The sequence below is a fragment of the Anabrus simplex genome, chromosome 13, assembly GCF_040414725.1.
Source record: "Anabrus simplex isolate iqAnaSimp1 chromosome 13, ASM4041472v1, whole genome shotgun sequence".
Taxonomy (NCBI): domain Eukaryota; kingdom Metazoa; phylum Arthropoda; class Insecta; order Orthoptera; family Tettigoniidae; genus Anabrus; species Anabrus simplex.
The window spans coordinates 85,751,172-85,774,425 of NC_090277.1; the positions used below are offsets into that span (position 1 = coordinate 85,751,172).

The following is a 23,254-nucleotide window of genomic DNA, read 5'->3' on the forward strand; positions in this document are numbered from 1 at the left end:
GCAGGTGAGGCCGACTGGGTGAGGTACTGGTCCTCCGACCCTAAGTCTCATGCTCCAGGACACTGCCCTTGACGCGGTAGAGGTGGAATCCCTCGCTCAGTCTGAGGGAAGAACCAACCCTGGAGGATAAACAGATTAAGAAAGAAAGAAAGAAAGAAGGATAATAATAATGTTATTTGCTTTACGTCCCACTGCTTACGCAGTGTACTTTTACGGTTTTTGGACACACCGAGGTGCCGGAATTTAGTCCCGAAGGAGTTCTTTAACGTGCCAGTAAATCTACCGACGTGAGGTTGACGTATTTGAGCATCTTCAGATACCACCGGACTGAGACAGGATCGAACCTGCCAAGTTGGGGTCAGAAGGCCAGCGCTTCAATTGTCTGAGCCACTCAGTCCGGCAAGAAAGAAAGAAGTGTGCCTATGTAGTAGTAACTTTTAATTTAATACCACGTGTTAACTTTGACTTAGCGTACAGTGCATCGTTTTACCCGTGTGGTCTTGTTAAGTATCCAAGAGACACTGGCTGGCCATTACGAACGCAACGCCTCCCTGTCTAACGCACTTATATCACGCACGGCCGCTTCGCTATTATTATTCTGCGACATGGCGTAAGACACTTGGCGAGTGCACTCAAGTGCAGCTGGCCTTGGAGACAATGGAGCAGCGCAATCTGCGGAGTGCATCATCAGTAGAAGAGCTGAGCTGCCTCGCACCTTGCGTACAGGAGGAACCAGTGACACCTTGACCCCCTTTTAACCACCCTTAAACATAAGCAACTCCTCAAGAAATACACAGCTCTCACGACTAGCTTAACATCGATTATGCGGAAACCTACTAGTTTACACTCTCAGTGTATTGGGATCGGTCATTTTGGAAAAGGGGGCCAAATCACGTTCTTGAAATATTATATTATATTATATTATATTATATTATATTATTATTATGGTTTAAAGGCGCCTAACATCTAGGTCATCGGCTCCTAATGGTACGAAATGTAATGACAGTTTAAAAGTCCAAAATCCATCCACTGACCACAATTCAAAACGTGACGATGTGGAATGAATGGATGAATATTAATTTAAAATAATCACCGGATCCAACTCACAATGCTGAAAATTAAAAATAATTCCAAAATCGATCTAGACTAGAATTCAAAAAGACGACGATGAACAATTATTATGAATCTTAGAAGTGAAGCTTCCACGGTGTGAAGAATTATTTAATTTAATTTCCGGGTTGAACCGTGTTGTACTTGTTCGCATATCACGTACAGTTTGCCGACGTTTCGAATACATTGCAGTATTCTTTGTCAAGGCGACTGAAATACCCCAACTCGATCCGAGGTAATCAGTCTCCCAGGCAGAAATTACACTACTGGAGTGGCCTTGATCTTGGCCTTTTATATCCTAGCCTTTCTGGCTGACGTAAGCCCTGGCTGTCTCGTGAGTATTCTGGAAAGTATATGTCACAGCCAGGTAGTGGGGGCTTGCCCGCGCTGTTATGTAATGGGGTTGCGGCCCGTGTGTTTATGTTGTGGTCTGTATGTCTTAAACTAGGAATGATAGGCATCCAAGAATTACTGATTTTGTATCCTTCTTCTAAATTGATGTTGTTCGGATGTTTCTTGATTTCGATAGCCTCGCGGATTTTCCTTTCCAGATTCCAACGGATAGCTGCTAGGATGTTGGTCTTGTCAAATGATATTCCGTGCCTAGTTTCGTAGGAATGCTTGGCTACTGCTGAAATATCTGTGTTTTGGTTCTTGGTGTGACGGATATGTTCTTTTAGGCGGGTGGAGATCAGACGTTTTGTCTCACCTACATAACAAGCTCCGCAGCTACATTCAATGTGATACACTCCAGGGGCCTGTAATTCTATTGTGTCTTTTACTGGTGGTAGATAACGGGCTAGCTTACAGTGAGGTTTATAGATAGTTTTTATGTTGTATTTGTCCAGTATCTTGCCGATCCTGTCTGTAGTGTTTTTAATGTATGGCAGTATCGCTGTTTTCTGGCGGGTCAGTTCTTCTTTCCCGTTCTTTTCTCCTGCGGCGGCCTTTTCTTTGTTCTCTTCTGATTTTTTAAGGACTCGTCGGATGTTATTGAGCGAGTAGCCATTTTTCCTAAGGGTTTCCGTGAGGTGTTCTTTTTCTTCCTCGAGGTGCTCTGCGTCAGATATCGCTATGGCCCTGTTCACTAATGATGTTAGGACAGCCTGCTTTTGTGATGGGTGTTGATGAGACGAGGCGTGTAGGTACCTGTCTGTGTGAGTGGGTTTCCTGTATACTGCGCGACTCAGCGTCCCATTGTTTAAGACATACAGACCACAACATAAACACACGGGCCGCAACCCCATTACATAACAGCGCGGGCAAGCCCCCACTACCTGGCTGTGACATATACTTTCCAGAAGTCTCGCGAGACAGCCAGGGCTTACGTCAGCCAGATAGGCTAGGATATAAAAGGCCAAGATCAAGGCCACTCCAGTAGTGTAATTTCTGCCTGGGAGACTGATTACCTCGGATCGAGTAGGGGTATTTCAGTCGCCTTGACAAGGAATACTGCAATGTATTCGAAACGTCGGCAAACTGTACGTGATATGCGTACAAGTACAACACGGTTCAACCCGGAAATTAAATTAAATAATTATTATGAACTTAAAAATATCAGTGGATTCGACCTGTAATGTTCCACCTTCCCAGATACTATCTTAAAACAATAGCAAAGAACAATCCCGAATCGGTGATGCTTGTTGTATAAAGAGGTCAACGGTCCCTCATAATGATACTTATCGCTAGAACCATGGTATTTGTCATGTTGCGGTACTAACCAAAAGTAGTGCTGGGAGTGTCCGAGGACATGTTCGGCTCGCCAGGTGCAGGTCTTTTGATTTGACGCCCGAAGGCGACCTGCACGTCGCTATGAGGATGAAGTGATGATGAAGATGACACACCCAGCCCCCATGCCAGCGAAATTAACCAATGATGGTTAAAATTCACGACCCTGCCGGGAATCGAACCCGGGGCCCCTGTGACCAAAGGCCAGCACGCTAACCATTTAGCCATGGAGCCGGACTGTACTACTCACAGATAACGCAGACCAGCGGTGTTTCTCACATAGTGGCATTAATCACAGCTAGCGTAAACCCACAGTGAACCACTCTCTGGTGCTACTAATCTCCAAACCACCGGGCAAGTTGGCACGCGGCTATGAGCTTGCATCCGGGAGATAGTGAGTTCGAATCCCACTGTCGGCAGCCCTGAAGATGGTTTTCCGTGGTTTCCCATTTTCACACCAGGCAAATGCTGAGGCTGTACCTTAATTAAGGCCACGACCGCTTCCTTCCAACTCCTAGGCCTTTCCTATCCCATCGTCGCCATGAGACCTACCTGTGTCGGTGTGACGTAAAGCAACTAGCAAAAAAAAATGATAATCACAAAGCTATTGTGTACCTAACTTAGTGGTACTACTCGCAAGTAAAGGCGACCCATGGTGTTCCCAGCGTGATGGTACTAATCACAAGTACTTTCATGGTTCCAATTCAATGATCTCTTGGTCGCCCCTTTTAGTCGTATATAACGACAGGCAGGGTATAGCATGTGTGTATTCTTTGTCTGCGTCCGCCACCCACAGAGGGTAAAGAAAGAGAGAGACAGGACACAGCCATAAGTTGATTTCGCCGTGAATACGTAATTAATAATAATGTTCTTTTTTCTACGTCCCACTAACTACTTTTTGACAGTTTTTGGAGACGCCGAGGTGCCGGAATTTTGTCCCGCGGGAGTTCTTTTAGGTGCCAGTAAATCTACCTACACGAGGCTGACGTATTTGAGCAACTTCAAATACCGCCGAACTGAGCCAGGATCGAACCTGCCAAGTTGGGGTCAGAAAGCCAGCGCCTCAACCGTCTGAGCCACTCAGCCCGGCCTGTGAATATGTGATGTGAATGGAGAAAGTTGGAATAAAATATAGGCCTACTACAGTGAAAGCCATATTAAGCGACCATTGACTGTTCCGTTTCACTGTAGTTTCAATTTTCATCTTGCCGGTATGTAATTCTCTCAGATTTACATGAACTACAATACATAAATTAGCTCTTATTTATATGATTTACGGTACGTTAATTAGCTCCTGTTTACATGGGTTACGATATAGAAATTGTCTTCTATTTATATGAGTTACGGTACATAAGTTGTCGTCTATTTACATGAGCTACAGTACATAAATTATTTCCTATTTGCATGAGCTGCGGTGCATAAATTAGTTCCTATTTATATGATTTACGGTACGTAAATTAGCTCTTGTTTATATGTGTTACGGCACATAAATTGTCTCCTGTTTACATGAGTCACGGTACATGAATTGTGTCCTATTTACAAGAATTATGGTGCGTAAATTGTCTCCTATTTACATGAATTACGGAACGTAAATTACCTCCTGTTTATATGAGTTACGGTACATAAATAGTCTCCTATTTATATGAGTTACGATACATAATTTGTCTGATATTTACATGAGCTACAGTACATAAATTATCTCCTATTTACATGAGCTACGGTACATAAATGAGCTCCTATTTATATGATTTACGGTACATAAATTAGCTCCTATTTACATGAGTTACGTCACATAAATTGTCTCCTATTTACATGAGTTACGTCACATAAATTGTCTCCTATTTACATGAGTTACGGCACATAAATTTATCCTGTTTACAAGATTCCTGGTTCGTAAGTTGTCTCCTATTTACATGAATTACGATACGTAAATTAGCTCCTGTTTGTATGAGTTACGGCACATAAATTGTCTACTATTTACATGAGTTATGGCATATAAATTGTCTCCTATTTACAAGATTTCTGTGCGTAAATTGCCTCCTATTTACATGATTTATGGTACATAAATTGTCTCCTATTTACATGAGTTACGGCACATAAATTGTCTCCTATTTACAAGATTTCTGTGCGTAAATTGCCTCCTATTTACATGAGTTATGGTACATAAATTGTCTCCTATTTACAAGATTTCTGGTTCGTAAATTGTCTCCTATTTACATGAATTACGATACGTAAATTAGCTCCTGTTTGTATGAGTTACGGCACATAAATTGTCTACTATTTACATGAGTTATGGCATATAAATTGTCTCCTATTTACAAGATTTCTGTGCGTAAATTGCCTCCTATTTACATGAGTTATGGTACATAAATTGTCTCCTATTTACATGAGTTACGGCACATAAATTGTCTCCTATTTACAAGATTTCTGTGCGTAAATTGCCTCCTATTTACATGAGTTATGGTACATAAATAGTCTCCTATTTACATGAGTTACGGCACATAAATTGTCTCCTATTTACAAGATTTCTGTGCGTAAATTGCCTCCTATTTACATGAGTTATGGTACATAAATAGTCTCCTATTTACATGAGTTACGGCACATAAATTGTCTCCTATTTACAAGATTTCTGTGCGTAAATTGCCTCCTATTTACATGAGTTATGGTACATAAATTGTCTCCTATTTACATGATCCACGATACGTAAACTGACTACTGTTTACCTGAGAGAGCGAATATGCTTCACGGTTATAAATTCATACCTGTAAACACAATTTCTTTTCAATTTGCAGATCTCAGACTGTCAGTAATACACTTACGTGCATAATTGGCAGAGGTTACTGGTATGCTTAAAATGTAGTTAAAATATCGGCCAACTTCAGTTAGAAAAACGTCGTCATGGAAAGGAAAACGTGTCTGGACATTAAATACTGATAAAAAAGGAACTTTCATTTTTAAAAAAACACTTACATGCTCAAGTTGAGTATTCTGTTCTGGCCAAAGTGCTCGTATTTTATATTGTAAAAATATTATTTACGCAATATGGATTTATTCCCTTTGTCCATCCTTCTAAACGACACGTCTCTGTTTTTTTAAATAAATTCAGTGAAGCGATGAACCATTTAAGTTTTTAGTGGAATGATTCACAGTTGCTGGAGGTGTGTTATGAATCATGTAGTTGTATACCTTCGTGTATGAAAATTGGAAGGTTCCCGGTGTATAAAATATTAAACAGCTTCTTGGAGGTAATTTACATCCCCCTCCTCCTCCTCCTCTAATACCATTCATAGTTCTCTAATATTCGTATCTCCGTTTCTTTGCAGGTGTTCCAGGTAAGAGAAGTTTGTTTTCGATACTCCGGGCAGCTGCGAGGTAAGTGAAGTAGAGATGGCGCACGGTGTAGGTGGGAGGGGAACCCCCTGCTCGCGTGTTCCCAACCTTGACACAGAACAGTGCGTTGCGTGTTCTGTCTCTCTCTCTCTCTCTCTCTCTCTCTCTCTCTCTCTCTCTCTCTACAACATTATATTAATGAAGAACCGTGATGATGCATTATCTGATAAACTTACTCACCTCACGGGTTCCGAGCGGTGATGGAAAGCTGAACTCGCAAAAGCGAGAGTGAAATCAGCGTGCTTGTTAGATTATTATTATTATTATTATTATTATTATTATTATTATTATTATTATTATTATTATTCCTTTGTAGTGCTATTCCTGGATGCTTAATGTTTTACATATTATTTATTTATTTATTTATTTATTTATTTATTTATTTATTTATTTATTTATTTATTTATTTATTTATTTATTTATTTATTTATTTATTTATCCAGTAGGTTTTCATTAGCTGGCTATATCGAGCGCGGCGTTCATCCGACTACTTTGCACCAGTTATCCTCTTCACATCCTGGAAAATCCCAAAAGTCACGATGCTTGATCTCAAAAGGTGTCGTTTGTGCGCATCTTCTGTCGTAGGCACATTTTCTCGAGGTCTTTCTAGGCATTTTTGGTTTTAAGTCGAAATTGTTAAAAATGCGATTTTTTGTTTTCTTTTTTCCCATTGAGAGTCATCCGTCCGTCGTAAGTGGCCGCAGAAGCGAGCCCTGACTTTGCCCATTGTGCGCGTGATCTTCCCTATTTTAGAGTAGATTCCTTGTCAGGATTTTCTTATGTAGTTCCCGTTTTTGTACTTTGGGTCAAGAATGATGTGGAGAATATTTCTCTCTTTTTCGCCTACCTTAGCGAGCGCATATTATTATTATTATTATTATTATTATTATTATTATTATTATTATTATTATTATTATTATTATTATTGCCATTACCGATAATTATTAATCTGAAGTATACTATCTTTTCTACCAACATCTGGCACTTATTTCTGGCGAGCTGCGTGGTTTTGTTTCCTTTTTACAAGGCATATAATGTATCTGAACATAGTCTTTTTTCCAATTACTTTAGAACAAGAAAGTTATACGTTTCAAACGAATATTCTGCCAGTGCGTAACGCGTGTGTATGGAACTGACGTGTAATCGAGAAGATGTTCTTTTAGCGCCGTATCTACATGAGAACAGCGCGTCTGGGGTCGAGGCTATCGCATTAGAGTGCGCCATTAGCAGATTAGCAGCACCGAGCTCGTAGCGCGCCAACACGATATACAAGAAAATTTAACGGGGAGGGAAATAGTTTCATCAAAAACAGACCTCCACCAGGATTTCCTCTTTAGTTCTGATGATGTTTCAAGGGGAAGAATAGTCTACGTGACAACTTTATTTGTATACTGTATAAAAAAAAACCCTTCCAACGGAAAACGGTGTTGGCTTAAGAAACATAAAGGGCCGAATAACCACGAAGTTGTTGAGAACATAGTTTCTAATATATGTGATCTGCATTTAGGGCAGTCGCAGATTCCCTGTCTGTTGTTTTCCTAGCCTTTTCTTAAATGACTGCAAAGAAATTGGAAATTTATTGAATATCTCTTTTGGTAAGTTATTCCAATCCTGCGCGTCGTAATGAGGATGAAATGTTGATGAAGACGGCACCTACACCCAGCCCCGTAGCAGCGAAGTTAGTCAATGATAGTTAAAATTCCCGATTCTACCGGGAATCGAACCCGGGAGCCCTGTGACCAAACGTCAGCACGCTAACCATTTAGCCATGAAGCCGGACCCTCTGATTAGCGATGACAGAAGATAGTTACGCAGTTGTACTTCTTCTTAAAACAATAATCACCACCACCAGACTCAGCACGATCGCGATCCCGCGTTTAGACTCTCTTGAGGTTTACTCTTTCAATCGCCTCTCATGGCAAGCAGGTAACACCGTGGATGTGTTCTAGTGTCCACAAGCACAGGTGGAGAAGACGTAGATATGGAGACGTTAGCACAGGGTAGGGTGTCATGGAGAGCTTCACTTTAACCACAGTTATGATCAATGACTCAAAGACTGTACAGGCCAGTGTTCAATCAACTCTTCGGTTGTACCAGATATATTGGTTCGATGATGTACAAAATATACTCTATAAACAATAAATATAATTTTAATTAAACAAATAATGGGATTTATATCTCTTAGAGAGGGAGATCTCATTTTCTTTTTAATTAAATGTACAGCACGTATCTGCAGGCGTAATCTACATTCAAACGGTAGTTTCCTATCTCCCGTGTTCTCGCGGGAGGAACAACCGTAGCAAATTTCCCCTCAGAACTGACTCCTCACACACTAGTAGTACAGTAAAACCTTGATAAGACGCTTCCCGTTTATTACGCTATCCCGGGTAATACGGGCCTTTTGTCCCGGTCCCTAGACATCTTTTATAGGAAGCAATTATAACATATCCCTTTATATCTCGCATCGTTCCCATTCACGACGCCCTTCTTCGAGAGAATATTCTTCGGTTAATTTTTAGCAAAGTTCAGAAAAAATGAAGATTTTTACCCCCTCAGACCTCGATGCAAGTGTAATGGACTAGTATAACTTAGAAACAATTCTCTAACCCATGCGTAAATAATGAAAATATCGAGCTCTATTATTATTATTATTATTATTATTATTATTATTATTATTATTATTATTATTACTACTTGTGAGGTGTGACTATGAATATGTTTACGTCTATTAGTAATATTATATACGTAGTTATGTACGGACTTTAATTGGTATAAATCGTGGTCGTAACAAAACATGTGAGGGTATGTTATTTCATGTAAGAATATTTAGGCTAATTTATAGTAGGCTATATAATTTATTATTACCTGTAAATATGGTATGTATATATATATATATCCAGTACAATGTTCTTCAACACACATCCAGAACAACGCACTTTGTCACTAGAGGTTTATCGAACATTCGATCCATTTGTACAGATAACATGTTATGTCATACTTTTCTAGAATCCTGACCAGGCAGTGTTTAAAGAGGCAGTCTTGGGATTTGGAGTTGAGTTGTTAGTGAGAGTTGCTAGTGAAAGTCGTTAGTCTCGTTAACTCCTGTTGTAATTAGGTGTGTTGATACTTGGTCGACATGTTAGTGTAGCAGTCAAGTGTTTGTCAAGATGGCGGTTCATTAATGTGTGTATATAATTCGTAAATTAAACAGTGTACACCACTGAGAGAATCCCTTGCGTGCTTCTTTGTGATTACGACAACCTAAAAAAAAGAAGGAAAAAACAAACTGTAAACTTCACCGGAGTTAAAGACTAGGTAGAGTACCGTATGTTGACATTCCGACCTCGTATCTTAATTTCTGCAGTGTTTACAGAGTACACAGATGGACTAATACTGTAGAGTAGAGCAGGGACAGATTTAAAGGAACAGTTTCGAGAACACAATCGTTGTAGAATGAAACCGTTACAAGAAAATAAGAGTTGCAGTTGTAATGTCGCTCTGGTGTTGCGTTCTTTACTGGTACCAACCATCTGACGTTTCACAATTCACAATCAGTTTGTATCCACAAGCCGTCGTCCGCTTTGTTGCATTTTTTATATATTTTATTTATGCCTTTATTTACACGGCGTGACTCAGGCTATGACTCATCCAAACCATAACACTAACACTGGACTTCTCGTCAGATCGTGGTTCTACAAGCTAGACTAAACCGTTGTTTCGCTGTTGCATGCAGTTACCATTGCCTCTCGTATCGCCTTGCTTACTTTAAATCTCGCGGCTACTACTCAGCGCTCACATTTGTACTAGGGTTGTAAATTTCTTCAGAGTAGTCACCCGCACAATCTATTACCTTTTGCCAAATGTCGGGAAGCCGTTGAGGACCGTTGGCAAGGCGTTCCCTGTTGATGACAGCGACGAAGCTCCCTACTGCGTGGAGTATAGATGCCACGTCAGGAAAATGGCAGCCTCGGACGGGTTACTGGAACTTCGAAAACAGGTCAAAGACACAAGGACTCATGTCTGGTCAGTACGGAGTGTTTTCCAATACCTCTCAATGCCACCGTTGCAATAAGAGCTTGACACTGTTTGAGACAACGTGCGTTGTCATGCAACACGATAGGGCGATCGTCTCGCAATAAATGTGGCCGTTCGCACCGCACAGCCGGACGCAGATGTCGCTCCAGGAATCGGCAATAGTATTCGGTGTTGACGGTTTGTCCCTCAAGAACAGCATGCGTAAGAATAATACCCTTGTAGTCGCATGCCACAATCAGCATAAGCACACTACCAGTATCTTACAGTAAAACCTTGATAAGACGCTTCCCGTTTAATACGCTATCCCGGGTATACGGGCCTTTTATCCCGGTCCCTAGACATCTTCTACTGGAAGCAATTATAAAGTATACTGGATACTGGCCGCACTTCTGCAGGTATCGAGCTCGGTGGCAAAGTTTATAGCACGGTGATCGGACCAGGAATGAGTTCCTGTTGACATTTCTGTGAACGTGGCGAATCTGGGTGGCGCCGTTGATTCGATTGACGCTTTAATTCAGGCTCGTATGCTCGTGCCCTCGTCTCTTCAATGCCGACAATACGCTGCAGATTTTAACAGCACTGGCGCCGTCTCAAGGTCAAGCAGGCCTGCCAACTGCAGGGGAGCCAAACTTGGAGAGTTGATGAATCACACACCACGAACTAGAATAGTGTATGCCACTTTGTACAGATTCTAGGACACATTAAAACTGGGGAGTTCTTTTTCAAACACCCTGTACACATCGACAACAGCGCCACCTGACCGCTCCCACATCCTATTTATTTGCGCATGCCCAATCTCCTGCGAGTGGCTGGACTACGTTGCCACGGCTTTATTTACAGCTCTCGTATGTATTTCACAGACAACTTAAAATTGGTATAACTCTGAGAACTAAGTGTAGGCTAGTACCCTGGTTTATACATCACTCATTGCTCAAAACGCGCTCACAAACGAGTTCCGTAAGTATTAGCAACTAATGAATCAAGCTGTGTTTCTATGGAGGACCTAAATAAAGTAGCCTATTACTGAAGTCGAGTCCACCCTATCTGTTGACTTATACGCTCATACACACTTTCTCCTAAACTTCCTTACTTGCAGAATTATCGTAACACTAACTGGACCTGCCGTTACTTGTTACAGCAAGAATGTGAGTACGACAGTGTGGAGGTGTATTCGAAGCTCGGGGACGACATCCTACGTAAACACGGCGTCTTCTGCGGCTCTCGGGTGCCAAACCTTATCACCTCAGAGGGCAACAGCCTGAGGATACACTTCATGTCGGACAGCTCCATACACAAGTCGGGATTCGCCGCTGTCTTCTTCACAGGTCAGTTTCAAAACTTTTCTTATTATAATTTTGTTGACATAAATATGTCTTATGACTGGAGATCATCTGAAAATTTGAGTTACGGAACTTAGACCTAGCCTCACAAGATGTGTGATGGAAGTATAACCTAGCAACCGTGCGGGCTGTGATGTAAGGTGTGCATGGATGGCCAGGACTCTGAAAATCGCAATGCTCATACTTCTAAAACCGTTTCACGAACGAACTTCAAATTTTACATTAAAGTTAGTCTTCTGTGTCCTATATGTTAAATAAGATAGCGTTTTAAAACATTAGGTCTACAGTTCTCTGGGATTCAAATGATTGTTAGGTCCAGAAATAAATATAATCATTCTTCCAAAACCGTTGGACGTACGAACTGAGGTTGTATTTTACAGGCTCAGCCGACAGTGGACTCTCCAAAATTTAAAACATTCAAAGATAACGTTCATTTTAAACCGTAGCAAAGACAGTCTCATATAAGCATATTTATTTAGTGCGAGAACATTATGAGTTTCCCGTGCGCACGACAGGGATTGCTTGGGCCGTGTAGTCTGCACCCACGGACGGTATGATGAGAGTCCGCGCTTTACTAGACTGCAACTTCATTACAGTAACTTCTCAACAGCGAAATATTTTACGGATTTACAAACTGTCGGTTATTAAGAAGTTAGCTATTCGGGAAAAGTGAAACCTATTTGGGTTTACGTTTTCCACATGAACACTCACAGCTGTAGTTCCATCGATAAAATTAAGTTTAATAGTAGACCTACCATCATCATCATCATCATCATCATCATCTGTTTACCCTCCAGGTTCGGTTTTTCCCTCGGACTTAGCGAGGGATCCCACCTCTACCGCCTCAAGGGCAGTGTCCTGGAGCTTCAGACTCTTGGTCGGGGGATACAACTGGGGAGTATGACCAGTACCTCGCCCAGGCGGCCTCACCTGCTATGCTGAACAGGGGCCTTGTGGAGGGATGGGAAGATTGGAAGGGATAGGCAAGGAAGAGGGAAGGAAGCGGCCGTGGCCTTATGTTAGGTACCATCCAGGCATTCGCCTGGAGGAGAAGTGGGAAACCACGGAAAACCACTTCCAGGATGGCTGAGGTGGGAATCGAACCCACCTCTACTCAGTTGACCTCCCGAGGCTGAGTGGACCCCGTTCCAGCCCTCGTACCACTTTTCAAATTTCGTGGCAGAGCCGGGAATCGAACCCGGGCCTCCGGGGGTGGCAGCTAATCACGCTAACCACTACACCACAGAGGCGGACGTAGACCTACCAACGGAATGAAAGTGAGTAGAGGTACATCAACTTTTCGGATAGTTGCCTCTGTGGATCAGTGGTAGAGTGTCGGCCTGCAGATCCCAAGATAGCGGATTCAAACCCGGTACAGGTAGTCGGATTTTTGAAGGGCGGAATCAAGTCCATTCGACACTCCATGTCGTACGATATCGACATGTAAAAGATCTCTGGTGACACATTTGGTGTTTATCCGATAAAAAGCATTAAATCTCAGCCATAGACGCCCAAGAGAGTTTCGGTTCACTCGGTCTGCCATCTAGTGGGCTTAGAGTAAAACAGAACGGCGAAATTGACGAGCAGAGAGCCAGATGGCGTCAAATTGAAATGTCTGCACACCGTAGGTGAGGTCATATTATTATTATTATTATTATTATTATTATTATTATTATTATTATTATTATTATTATTATTATTATTATTATTATTATTATTATTATTATTATTATTATTATTAACTTTTCCAATCCACAACACACTGGCCCACAACATATGCTAATAACCCGAAATCTGTTTTCCCGGTATTTTACCTATATTTTTCCTAGGATATTCCCGTTTTCCCTGCAATAAATTTAGTAGGACACAGTTCATAAGAGTGATGCTCCAGTATATTTATCATACTCTGGAATCATCATCTTGAAACATATGTTAGAATTTGCTTATTTCGCACCGACACAGATAGGTCTTACGGCGACGATGGGACAGGAAAGGGCTACGAGCTGTGGCGGCGATAAGGACCCCGCAGACCCCACTGGGCGGGGGGGGGGGGGAGGGGAGGCCCATGGCTTGTGAGGGGCCCATGACTGTTTCTTAATTCAGTAGCTGAAGAGTGATTTTACGTATTGATAAAGCTACAGCACACAACACAGAGGGTTATTCCAAATGTAGGCCGTCGTAGTGCAGAGCTTCTTTCGTCAATAAGTAGTTATTTCTGAAAGAATGTGGGTTTCCCACCTGTTCCAGTAATAACCATTCTTTGCTGCCACTCACAACAATCAACAAGGCTTTTGAAGTAATTAGCCAGTAGTCAGCGAAGATGCGATAACAAAGACATTCTCCTTATCTAAACTCTAAATACTGAAGTCTCGAGTCTGGTTATAACTCTCAGCAGTCAGACCTAACGATTGACGGCTGAGTTGTAAATTATTTGGTCCTAGGAACAAGATTATTTCCTAATGTTGTGACGGTCAGCGTGTTTTGGTTACTATAATTGGAATATGCATTTCTTGTGCGTGCGTGCGTGTGTGTGTTCGTACCACAGAAGTGTATTATTTAATTCCTTCAGATTTGAAAACTAAATTGTGTAAATTATTATTATTCAGGTCCAGAAAGCTAAGAATAAAGGCCGAGAGGATTCGTCGTGCTGACCACACGACACCTTGTAATCTGCAGGCCTTCGGGCTGAGCAGCAGTCGCTTGGTAGGCCAAGGCCCTTCAGGGCTGTAGTGCCATGGCGTTAGCTCATTATTATTATTATTATTATTATTATTATTATTATTATTATTATTATTATTATTATTATTATTATTATTATTATTATTATTGTCGTTGCTGTTCATTGACTAATAATATACAACCTTGTACTGCGAAATAAACTTGTAAATTTCCCTATCAGGAAATGAGGGACCCATTTTCAATTATTTCGGGGGTCCCGAGCTTCTTGGCGCCGCTACTGGCTAGGAGTGTGAAGGAAGCGACCGTGGCCTTAATTAAGGTACAGCCCCAGCATTTGCCTGGTGTGAAAAGGGAAACCACGGAAAACCAACTTCAGAGGATTCGAACCCACTACCTCTCGAACGCAAGCTGACAGCTACGTGACACAAACCGCGCAGCCGTTCACTCCATGAAATAATTTTTGCGACGTACAATACACGGGAGTGTACAGTAATCGAAAATATTCAATTCTACTTCAGATAGGTCTTGTGGCGACAATGGGACAGGGAAGGGCTAGGAGTGGGAAGGAAGCGGCCGTGGCCTTAATTAAGGTACAGCCTCAGCATTTGCCTGGTGTGAAAATGGGAAACCACGGAAAACCATCTTCAGAGGGTTCGAACCCACTACCTCTCGAACGCAAGCTGACAGCTACGTGACACAAACCGCGCAGCCGTTCGCTCCATGAAATAATTTTTGCGACGTACAATACACGGAAGTGTACAGTAATCGAAAATATTCAATTCTACTTCAGATAGGTCTTGTGGCGACAATGGGACAGGGAAGGGCTAGGAGTGGGAAGGAAGCGGCCGTGGTCTTAATTAAGGTACAGCCTCAGCATTTGCCTGGTGTGAAAATGGGAAACCACGGAAAACCATCTTCAGGCCTGCCGACAGTGGGGTTCGAACCCACTATCTCCCGAATATTGGATACTGGCCGCACTTAAGCGACTGCAGCTATCGAGCTCTATTTTCTATTTCTCAACTCTACTGCAATTCATGTCCATTCTGCAGAAACTTATAGCCTGCTCTGTGGTGTAGGGGTAACGTTCGTTTCTCTTACCCGGAGGCCCCGGGTTCGATTCCCGGTCAGATCAAGAATTTTTACCTGGATCTGAGGGTTGGTTCGAGGTCCACTGAACCGACATGAGGAGATGCTTGACGGTGAGATGGCGGCCCCGATCTAGAAAACCAAGCATAAGAGCCGAGAGGATTCGTCGTGCTGACCACACGACTCCTCGTAATCTGCAGGCCTTCGGAATGAGCAACGGTCGTGTGATAGGCCATGACCCTTCGGGGCTGTTGCGCCATTGGTTTCTACGGAAACTTTTATCCAACTTTTTTGTGTGTCTATGTCAGTTATTGAGAATGTCCGCTAATAAAAAAACAATATTTCCTTCCATATATAACAATGTGTTTCTGCCGGAGAATTGAAAAATGCCCGCTATCTAAAAGAAGTCTGCTATACACAGACGTCCACTGTTTCACTGCATTGAGTCGCTGGCTGATAATCTTTAAAAGATTGTAATCATCCGTGTCACGCAAGAAGATGTTGGAACGGCTTTCCTTCATTTTCCAAACATTTCTGACACCAACTAATGAAATTATCTCTCACCTGTATTCTCGAGAGGAAATTGAATTATTTCTTGATGGATGATCGTCTTCGGTTCCTCGGAGGTGTGTGAATTTGCCCTGTACACTTTATATTTTAATGAATCCCAGAGATATAGTCACAGGGAGTTAAATTGGAAGAGCGGGCGGGGCAAATGTTGTTACTAAAACCTATCGTCAGTCACTTCCTCAGTTGCTCGCAATGAAACATTGGTTGTTTGAACCGCCGCAGATTCCTGCTGGATAGATAATCCATAATGGAAACTTGATTTATATTAAACACTGTCCCCAATTCCTGTCTAAATTAAACATTCGTTTTGGCATTATAGTATGGAGAAAATAAAGAGAAGTGTCAGATATATGAACTTCACAATCGATTCGTAACACAGATGCTCCTTTTCTGCCTGGTCTAAACCGTTAGACATCGCTCAGTATCTAGTACCTCCACAGTTCCTTAGCGAGGTTATAGGATCCATTTCCAAAGAATATCGTTACCACAATGTACGAGACGGTTCATTATTTATAGAAGGTCGTTAATAAATAAATAGCGTTACCTCGTTGGACGCCAGAGATCATTAGTTATAGCAGACCATGAATACATCAATTGCGCTACCACATTGTACGCTACTGTATTGTATCTTAATTATACAGGAAGTTTCAAAAATACACGACATAATATTAGGGTTAGATTCCTCACATAAAGAGAAGTAAAAAAAAGTGTTTGTAAACATGGATTTGGAGATGCGTACTTTCTTGGCCTCCACAGTCACCTGATCTAAGCCCGTCGGAATTCTTTGTGTAGCGTTATGCAAATTCTTTGGTGTACGCAACTGCTGTGAAGGATGAAGTAAGACTTCGTAGCAGAACTGTACAATTCGTGCAAACAGTACAACTTCATGCGATGACGAACACAAGCCTGCAGTACGGCAGGAGGCGGGCATGTTGTACTCCTCTTGTAAGGTAATAACCGGAGTACATCAGCACAACACAGGATATAGTCTGATATCTCGGAAAGTACGCATTTTCCGACCTATGTTTACGTACAGTTTTTTCCTTCTCTAGATGTGAGGGATCGAATCCTGAAATTATACCATGTATTTCTTAAACATCCTATAGAAGGCCATGAATAAAATAAATAGCATTACACATTGTATGCCACAGTTTCTTCGTTATATAAGGCCACAATGAAATGTATAATGTTATACTTCTGTAGTCGTAGGAGACTATGTTCCTTGTTGCAGACATCGACGAGTGTGCTCTAAACAACGGCGGTTGTCAACACGAGTGCCGCAACACGATCGGCTCGTACGCATGTTCCTGTCACAACGGCTTCATGTTACACGATAATGGACATGACTGCAAGGAAGGAGGCTGCAAGTATGACATCACCGCTCCCTGGGGATTCATCACTAGTCCGAACTATCCTGACTACTATCCCAGCCGCAAGGAATGTGTCTGGCATTTCACCACCACACCGGGACACCGCATCAAACTGGTGAGGCACTATTACATTTTGTACTAGCTGTAGTCGTTAATGGAACAATCATATAGCATGTGCAAAGTAATCCAACTCCCCATCCATTGGAGATGAGTGATAGCAGAAGAGACAAATTACATCGCAACAATGGTTAATTTAATGTTATTGTTGATCAGGTTTATGAGCTTTCCATATTGTAGGCCTTCACATTTAGTTTTATTCCAACTCTGTGATATTAGGGCGTCTAATATAAAGGGAGTCCTTTCATCTTTCATGGCTCCGTCCTGTCTTGTTCTTCAAATGATAGTTCCTTTACCATTTTTTCTCATTTTTATAACCATCTGCACAATTTTCCTACTCGATATGGACTGATGACCATGAGGTTTTCACCTGCAGACGATCATTACGAAAACCGTCACCAGTTAACATGATCAAACAATATTTCCAAGTTACCAATGCTCGGCGTTGATATGGACTAAGCCACAAAAGTCTAAATTCATCAATTCTACTATCATAGTCGGTACAGTAAACCTGTATAGGACATACATGATCGGAAATTGTATTCTCTACAACTTTTGTTATGTAGTAGTTTTCGATAAGACCAATAACATAGATAAGTAAATGTGAAATTTTACGCACATTCCCTTAAACTACCATTTCATCCAGAGTGAATAAAATTATTTATAACCTAGATAGTAGTGCCTTATTCCCTGACCTTACATACCGACTTTCATTAAATTCTGTTCATCCATTTTCTCTTGCTTTGGCGTTGATATGGACTTCGCAACAAAACTCATGAATTCTCTGTTATTCTAGCCAGTTCGGTAAAAATGTATAAGACATAAATGATCGAAAATGTAATTCTATGTAACTTTAGTTATGTAGTGTTTATCGAAAGGACCACTGTCTATATTGGTCCCTCAGTCCTGAGGATCGTGATCTCTGAAGATATTTCTTTGTACCTGTTTCCATCCTCCACGGTCTTCTGCTATACGGGTAGATTATCTGAACGATGTCTTTGTTGCATGTTTTATTCCATCTGCCCAGCGTATAGGTGCTCGCCCACGCTCCCTCTCTCCAGACACGTTTCCCAAGATTATGTGCTTTTCAAGGCTTCCTTCTCCACGACGCATAATATGACCAAAGAATTGGAGAATCCTCTGTTGACATTTTGCCGATAACCTGGTACTGATGTTCAGCTCCTTGAGGATGGATTCGTTGGTTCGAGATGCTGTCCAAGGAATGCGAAGCATTCTTCTCCAGCACCACATCTCAAATGAGAAGAAGAAATCATTGACAATATTGTGGGTAAATCACTTGGTATCTATATATTAAAAAAGTTTACTAACAACAGCATTGGCAAATCGGTTGAGTAGAATTTTTGTTTTATTCTCTCTGAAATCACCTGCTGGTGAATTATGAGACATTGATAGGTCTCTAAGTTCAGCCAACTTTGAGTAATCATAAAATCAAATCATTAAATGGTAACTCCAATAATTGAGGCGAAGGCTTACCCTAACCCGCAATACATTCTGTACTTAGCAGGTTGCTAAGCGACTAACACTTGCATTAATATTCTGATGTATGTGATTTTCATCCTTGCATGCAGCCATCTTTGATTCCTACCTGTCAAGCCACAGATTACACACTTCTTCTGATCACGGAAGAATACTATTCCCTGCTAGATGCTCTTTGATTCTCTAACCTTTTCCAGCTTCCAAATATATTCAACAGATGGCAGACTGTTTGTACTAATTTACATCCTGCTAAGAGAAAAAAAAGTCTATGTACAAACAGACCTCACCATGAAATTACGTCTTAGACATTATCTGGGAACACCTATCAAAGGATACCCTAGCTGCACAAGAAAGAGTGAACGCCATGTATCTTTAAAAAAGTTCCCTGCCTGAAAAATAAACGCTCCTTAGAGACTAACCAATGAGCTCACAAGATAACCGTTCTATACAGTAGAACTGCGATTTAAATACCATTACCTTCTACAACACAGTACCAAACTTTAGCCTACATCAAGAACTGCAGGATAAAAAAGGCGAGTATATGGATAAAGTTTTACCAAAACAGGCGGCATGATGAAGTCAGAATGGATGCAGCATACCATAACGCGCTTCTTATTAAATGTTAATAAAACCTTTGAAATGGGCAGGCAAAACAATATGACTAGAACAGACATATCAAAATGAGTTATCTGACCTATTTATAACAAATGCTGCATAGCAACATGGGTCCACTAGTAAAATATTAATCCTTATTTCCTCATAGTTTTGTGGACATTCCACAGAGGAATGCTCGTTATTCACTGCATCCACTTATGGTAGTAGTGCATGATCATGTACTGACTTCAGCTTTACATTTGTGTGTTTTTCTTCTAGAACTTCAACGAGTTTGAGATGGAGCCTCACCAGGAATGTGCATACGACCACATCGTGTTGTACGACGGTGACTCTTCGGATATGCATACGCTGGGTCGGTTCTGTGGATCAAAACTGCCTCATCCGATACTAGCCTCTGGTAACCAAATGCTCATGGTCTTCAAGTCAGATGCCTCAGTTCAAAGGAAAGGATTTTCTGCCGTCCACAGTACAGGTATACATAATACATTCTAGAGGTTCAGCACTGATCTATTGGACCTGCTGAATCTTAAAAGTCTTCTACTGGGCAATTAATTTTTTTATTTTTTTTTTTTGAGTTAACGGTATTATTCAACAAAATCATCTATTTATTTACATATACATTTAGTTTGAAGCAAATTAGAATATTCATCAGCACTCTGGGACCCCATTTATAATGACCAAATTTGTTATATTGAGACTGTACAAAAAGCCAGCCCATTGGTGTAGGAGTAGCATGCCTGCCTCTTACCCAGAGGCCCCGGGTTCGATTCCTGGCCAGGTCAGGGACTTTTACCTGCATCGGAGGGCTGGTTCAAGGTCCACTCAGCCTACGTGATTACAATTGAGGAGCTATCTGATGGTGAGATAGCGGCCCCAGTCTAGAAAGCCAAGGATAACGGCCAAGAGGATCTGTCGTGCTGACCACACGTCACCTCATAATCTGTAAGCCTTCGGGCTGAGCAGTGGTCGCTTGGTAGGCCAAGGCCCCTCGGGGCTGTTACGCCATGGAGTTTGGTTTGGAGACTGTACAAAATATATTTCTAAAATATTTGTATTATAAAACTTTCAATGTATTTTGTCCATTTGACATTTCAACCCAGCTTTTACGAAATTTGTTTAATCTCACGTCTCTGAAAAACGGGAGAACATTAATTTCATTACTAATATTGAGGAAAATTTTAAAAGGAAAAATTGACTGTCAAGAATTACTTACTTCATCCCTTTTCATGTATCACAAGTAAAATCACGACAGCAAATACTATTTCACATCCCAAGATCTAGAAGAGTTCATCATTGTAATTCGCCATTAGTTAAAATATTATCAATTTAAAATTCAATTGGAGCTCAAGATGATTTATTCGCTGGCACTAGATCGTTCAATAAGCAACTAAAGGCAGTTTTTTACTAAATCATAATCACTTGATTACTTTTTGCTGGAATGCTGGGTACTAATAAGTTTCTTGTTCTTTTTCTAATTATTTAGTAATTTTCTATGGTTAATCTATAGCCTACATAATTATGCTTTTCATTCATAGTTTTAATTTTAAATTCTGTTCTTATTACATGTTTTCTTCTTTTCCTTCTTCTTATCATTATTGTTGTTATTATTATTATTATTTTTGTTTTGATGTATATAGAATTTAAATCTCATATATCATGAAGGAACATTATTGGGCTCAAACCTGTGTACCTTCATATAATAAATGAATGAATATATATGGCATGGTGCGATGATGAAAAATGTGTGATGATATTCTCTCCGAACAGCTTGCGGCGGACATCTGCACGCCACCCAGCGAGTAAAACATCTCTACTCACACTCGAAGTACGGGGACCACAACTACGACAATCGTGCTGACTGCGACTGGGCGATAGAAGCAGACCCAGGCAAGAATGTGCACCTCACCTTCCTCACGTTCGAGATAGAGGACGAGCAGGAGTGTGGATACGACTCTGTGGAGGTGTTCTCTGGACTGGACTCCAGTGGACCTTCGTACGGCCGCTTCTGTGGAAACTCGGTCAGTAGTACACCTTATTCTTATTCTTCCTCTTCTTCCCCCCCTGTGGGTGGGGGCGGTAGAATATCACCCACGGAATCCCCTGCCTGTCGTAAGAGGTGACTAAAAGGGGACCCAGGGGCTCTGAACTTTGGAGTGTGGGTCGGCGACCATGGGGCCCTTAGCTGAGTCCTGGCATTGCTTCCACTTACTTGTGCCAGGCTCCTCACTTTCATCTATCCTATCCGAACTCTCTTGGTCAACTCTTGTTCTTTTCCGACCCCAACGGTATTACGTATGGAGGGCTAGGGAATCTTTCAATTTCACGCCCTTCGTGACCCTTGTCTTCCTTTGGCCGATACCTTCATTTTTCGAAGTGTCGGGCCCCTTCCATTTTTTTCTCTCTGATTAGTGTTATATAGAAGATGGTTGCCCAGTTGCACTTCCTCTTAAAACAATCACCACCACCACCACCACCATCTTCTTCTTCTTCTTCTTCTTCTTCTTCTTCTTCTTATTATTATTATTATTATTATTATTATTATTATTATTATTATTATTATTATTATTATTATACATTTTCTTCTAAACCACCTCATCAAGATATATGAAGTTTTTAATTTGTGTTGTCATTATTATTACGGTATTATTATTATTAACTTAACTGGTCACATTGGCCCACTTGAGTCATTCCACGTTTACTTCTCTTTGAAGGTTGTACTGTTTGGTTCTTGTGATCTGCCCGGTACTTTTTTTCATTCGTTCCGATCGTAATTTTCTCAATTCGTCTGAAATCGCTATAGCCCCCTGTGTGTCATTTCTGCTGAAAATTTGTGAGTCTTATGAAGGGTGTTAATTTTATTTTTGTTCTCTGCATCTGCTATCCCGAGACCAACTCCTTTGAAATCTTTCTGAATTTTGTGAATCTATTGCCTTCCTGCCTTCTTTCCAAGATTTCTCATCACTAGTTGTTGTAAAATCCTATTTCTGGCAGTCGCAAGATGTGAAAGAAATAGAAGATTCTGTTCTTCTTCATTGTGTTGGTGACAGGGTCAATCTCTCAATAACCGGGCGAGTTAGCCGTGCGGTTAGGGGCGCATGGCTGTGAGCTTGCATCCAGGAGATAGGGGGTTCGAATCCCACTGTTGGCAGCCCTGAAGATGGTTTTCCATGGTTTCCCATTTTCACACCTTAATCAAGGCCACGGCCGCTTCCTTCCAACTCCTAGGCCTTTCCTATCCCATCGTCACCATAAGACCTATCTGTGTCGGTGCGACGTAAAAGCCAATAGCAAAAAAAGATAGACAGTTTCATTAGGAAGGATTCTCCAGACTCCTTCGACCTCATATTTTTCATTTATGCAAGTTCTGATGATTCTTATTTCAGTTTTCAGGAGCTGATCAGTTCTTCTTTGATTTTTAATTTGGAACAGGGTTTCACAAGCATAACTGGCTTCCAATAGAGTTACAATGTTATAGTGTTGGATCTTGGTGTCTAATGACAGGCATTTCTTATTATACATTGATTCAGTTGGAAATTGGGCTTTTTTTCATTTATTTATACTGTATGAGGGGCGTTCAATATACAATGCAACACATTTTATTTCTCGGCCAATTTCAGTTTTAAACAATTGGAATTTTGTTGGGACATCTTTGAATACTCCCGCTTCATCTTGAAGAGTTTCATTAATTTCCGATGGGTGGCAGCGCTATAACTAGCC

General features: G+C 41.2%; 1 protein-coding gene across 1 annotated transcript in view; it reads left to right on the forward strand.

The window, feature by feature from the left end:
- Positions 1-23,254, forward strand: part of LOC136884952 (protein tolkin) — a 193,513-nt gene that overhangs the window by 163,717 nt on the left and 6,542 nt on the right. The window contains exons 13-17 of the mRNA XM_067157293.2: positions 6,171-6,179; positions 11,402-11,588; positions 17,170-17,423; positions 19,796-20,009; positions 21,305-21,555. Of these exons, the coding sequence (XP_067013394.2) occupies positions 6,171-6,179; positions 11,402-11,588; positions 17,170-17,423; positions 19,796-20,009; positions 21,305-21,555 (915 nt within the window). The remainder of the gene's footprint in view (positions 1-6,170; positions 6,180-11,401; positions 11,589-17,169; positions 17,424-19,795; positions 20,010-21,304; positions 21,556-23,254) is intronic.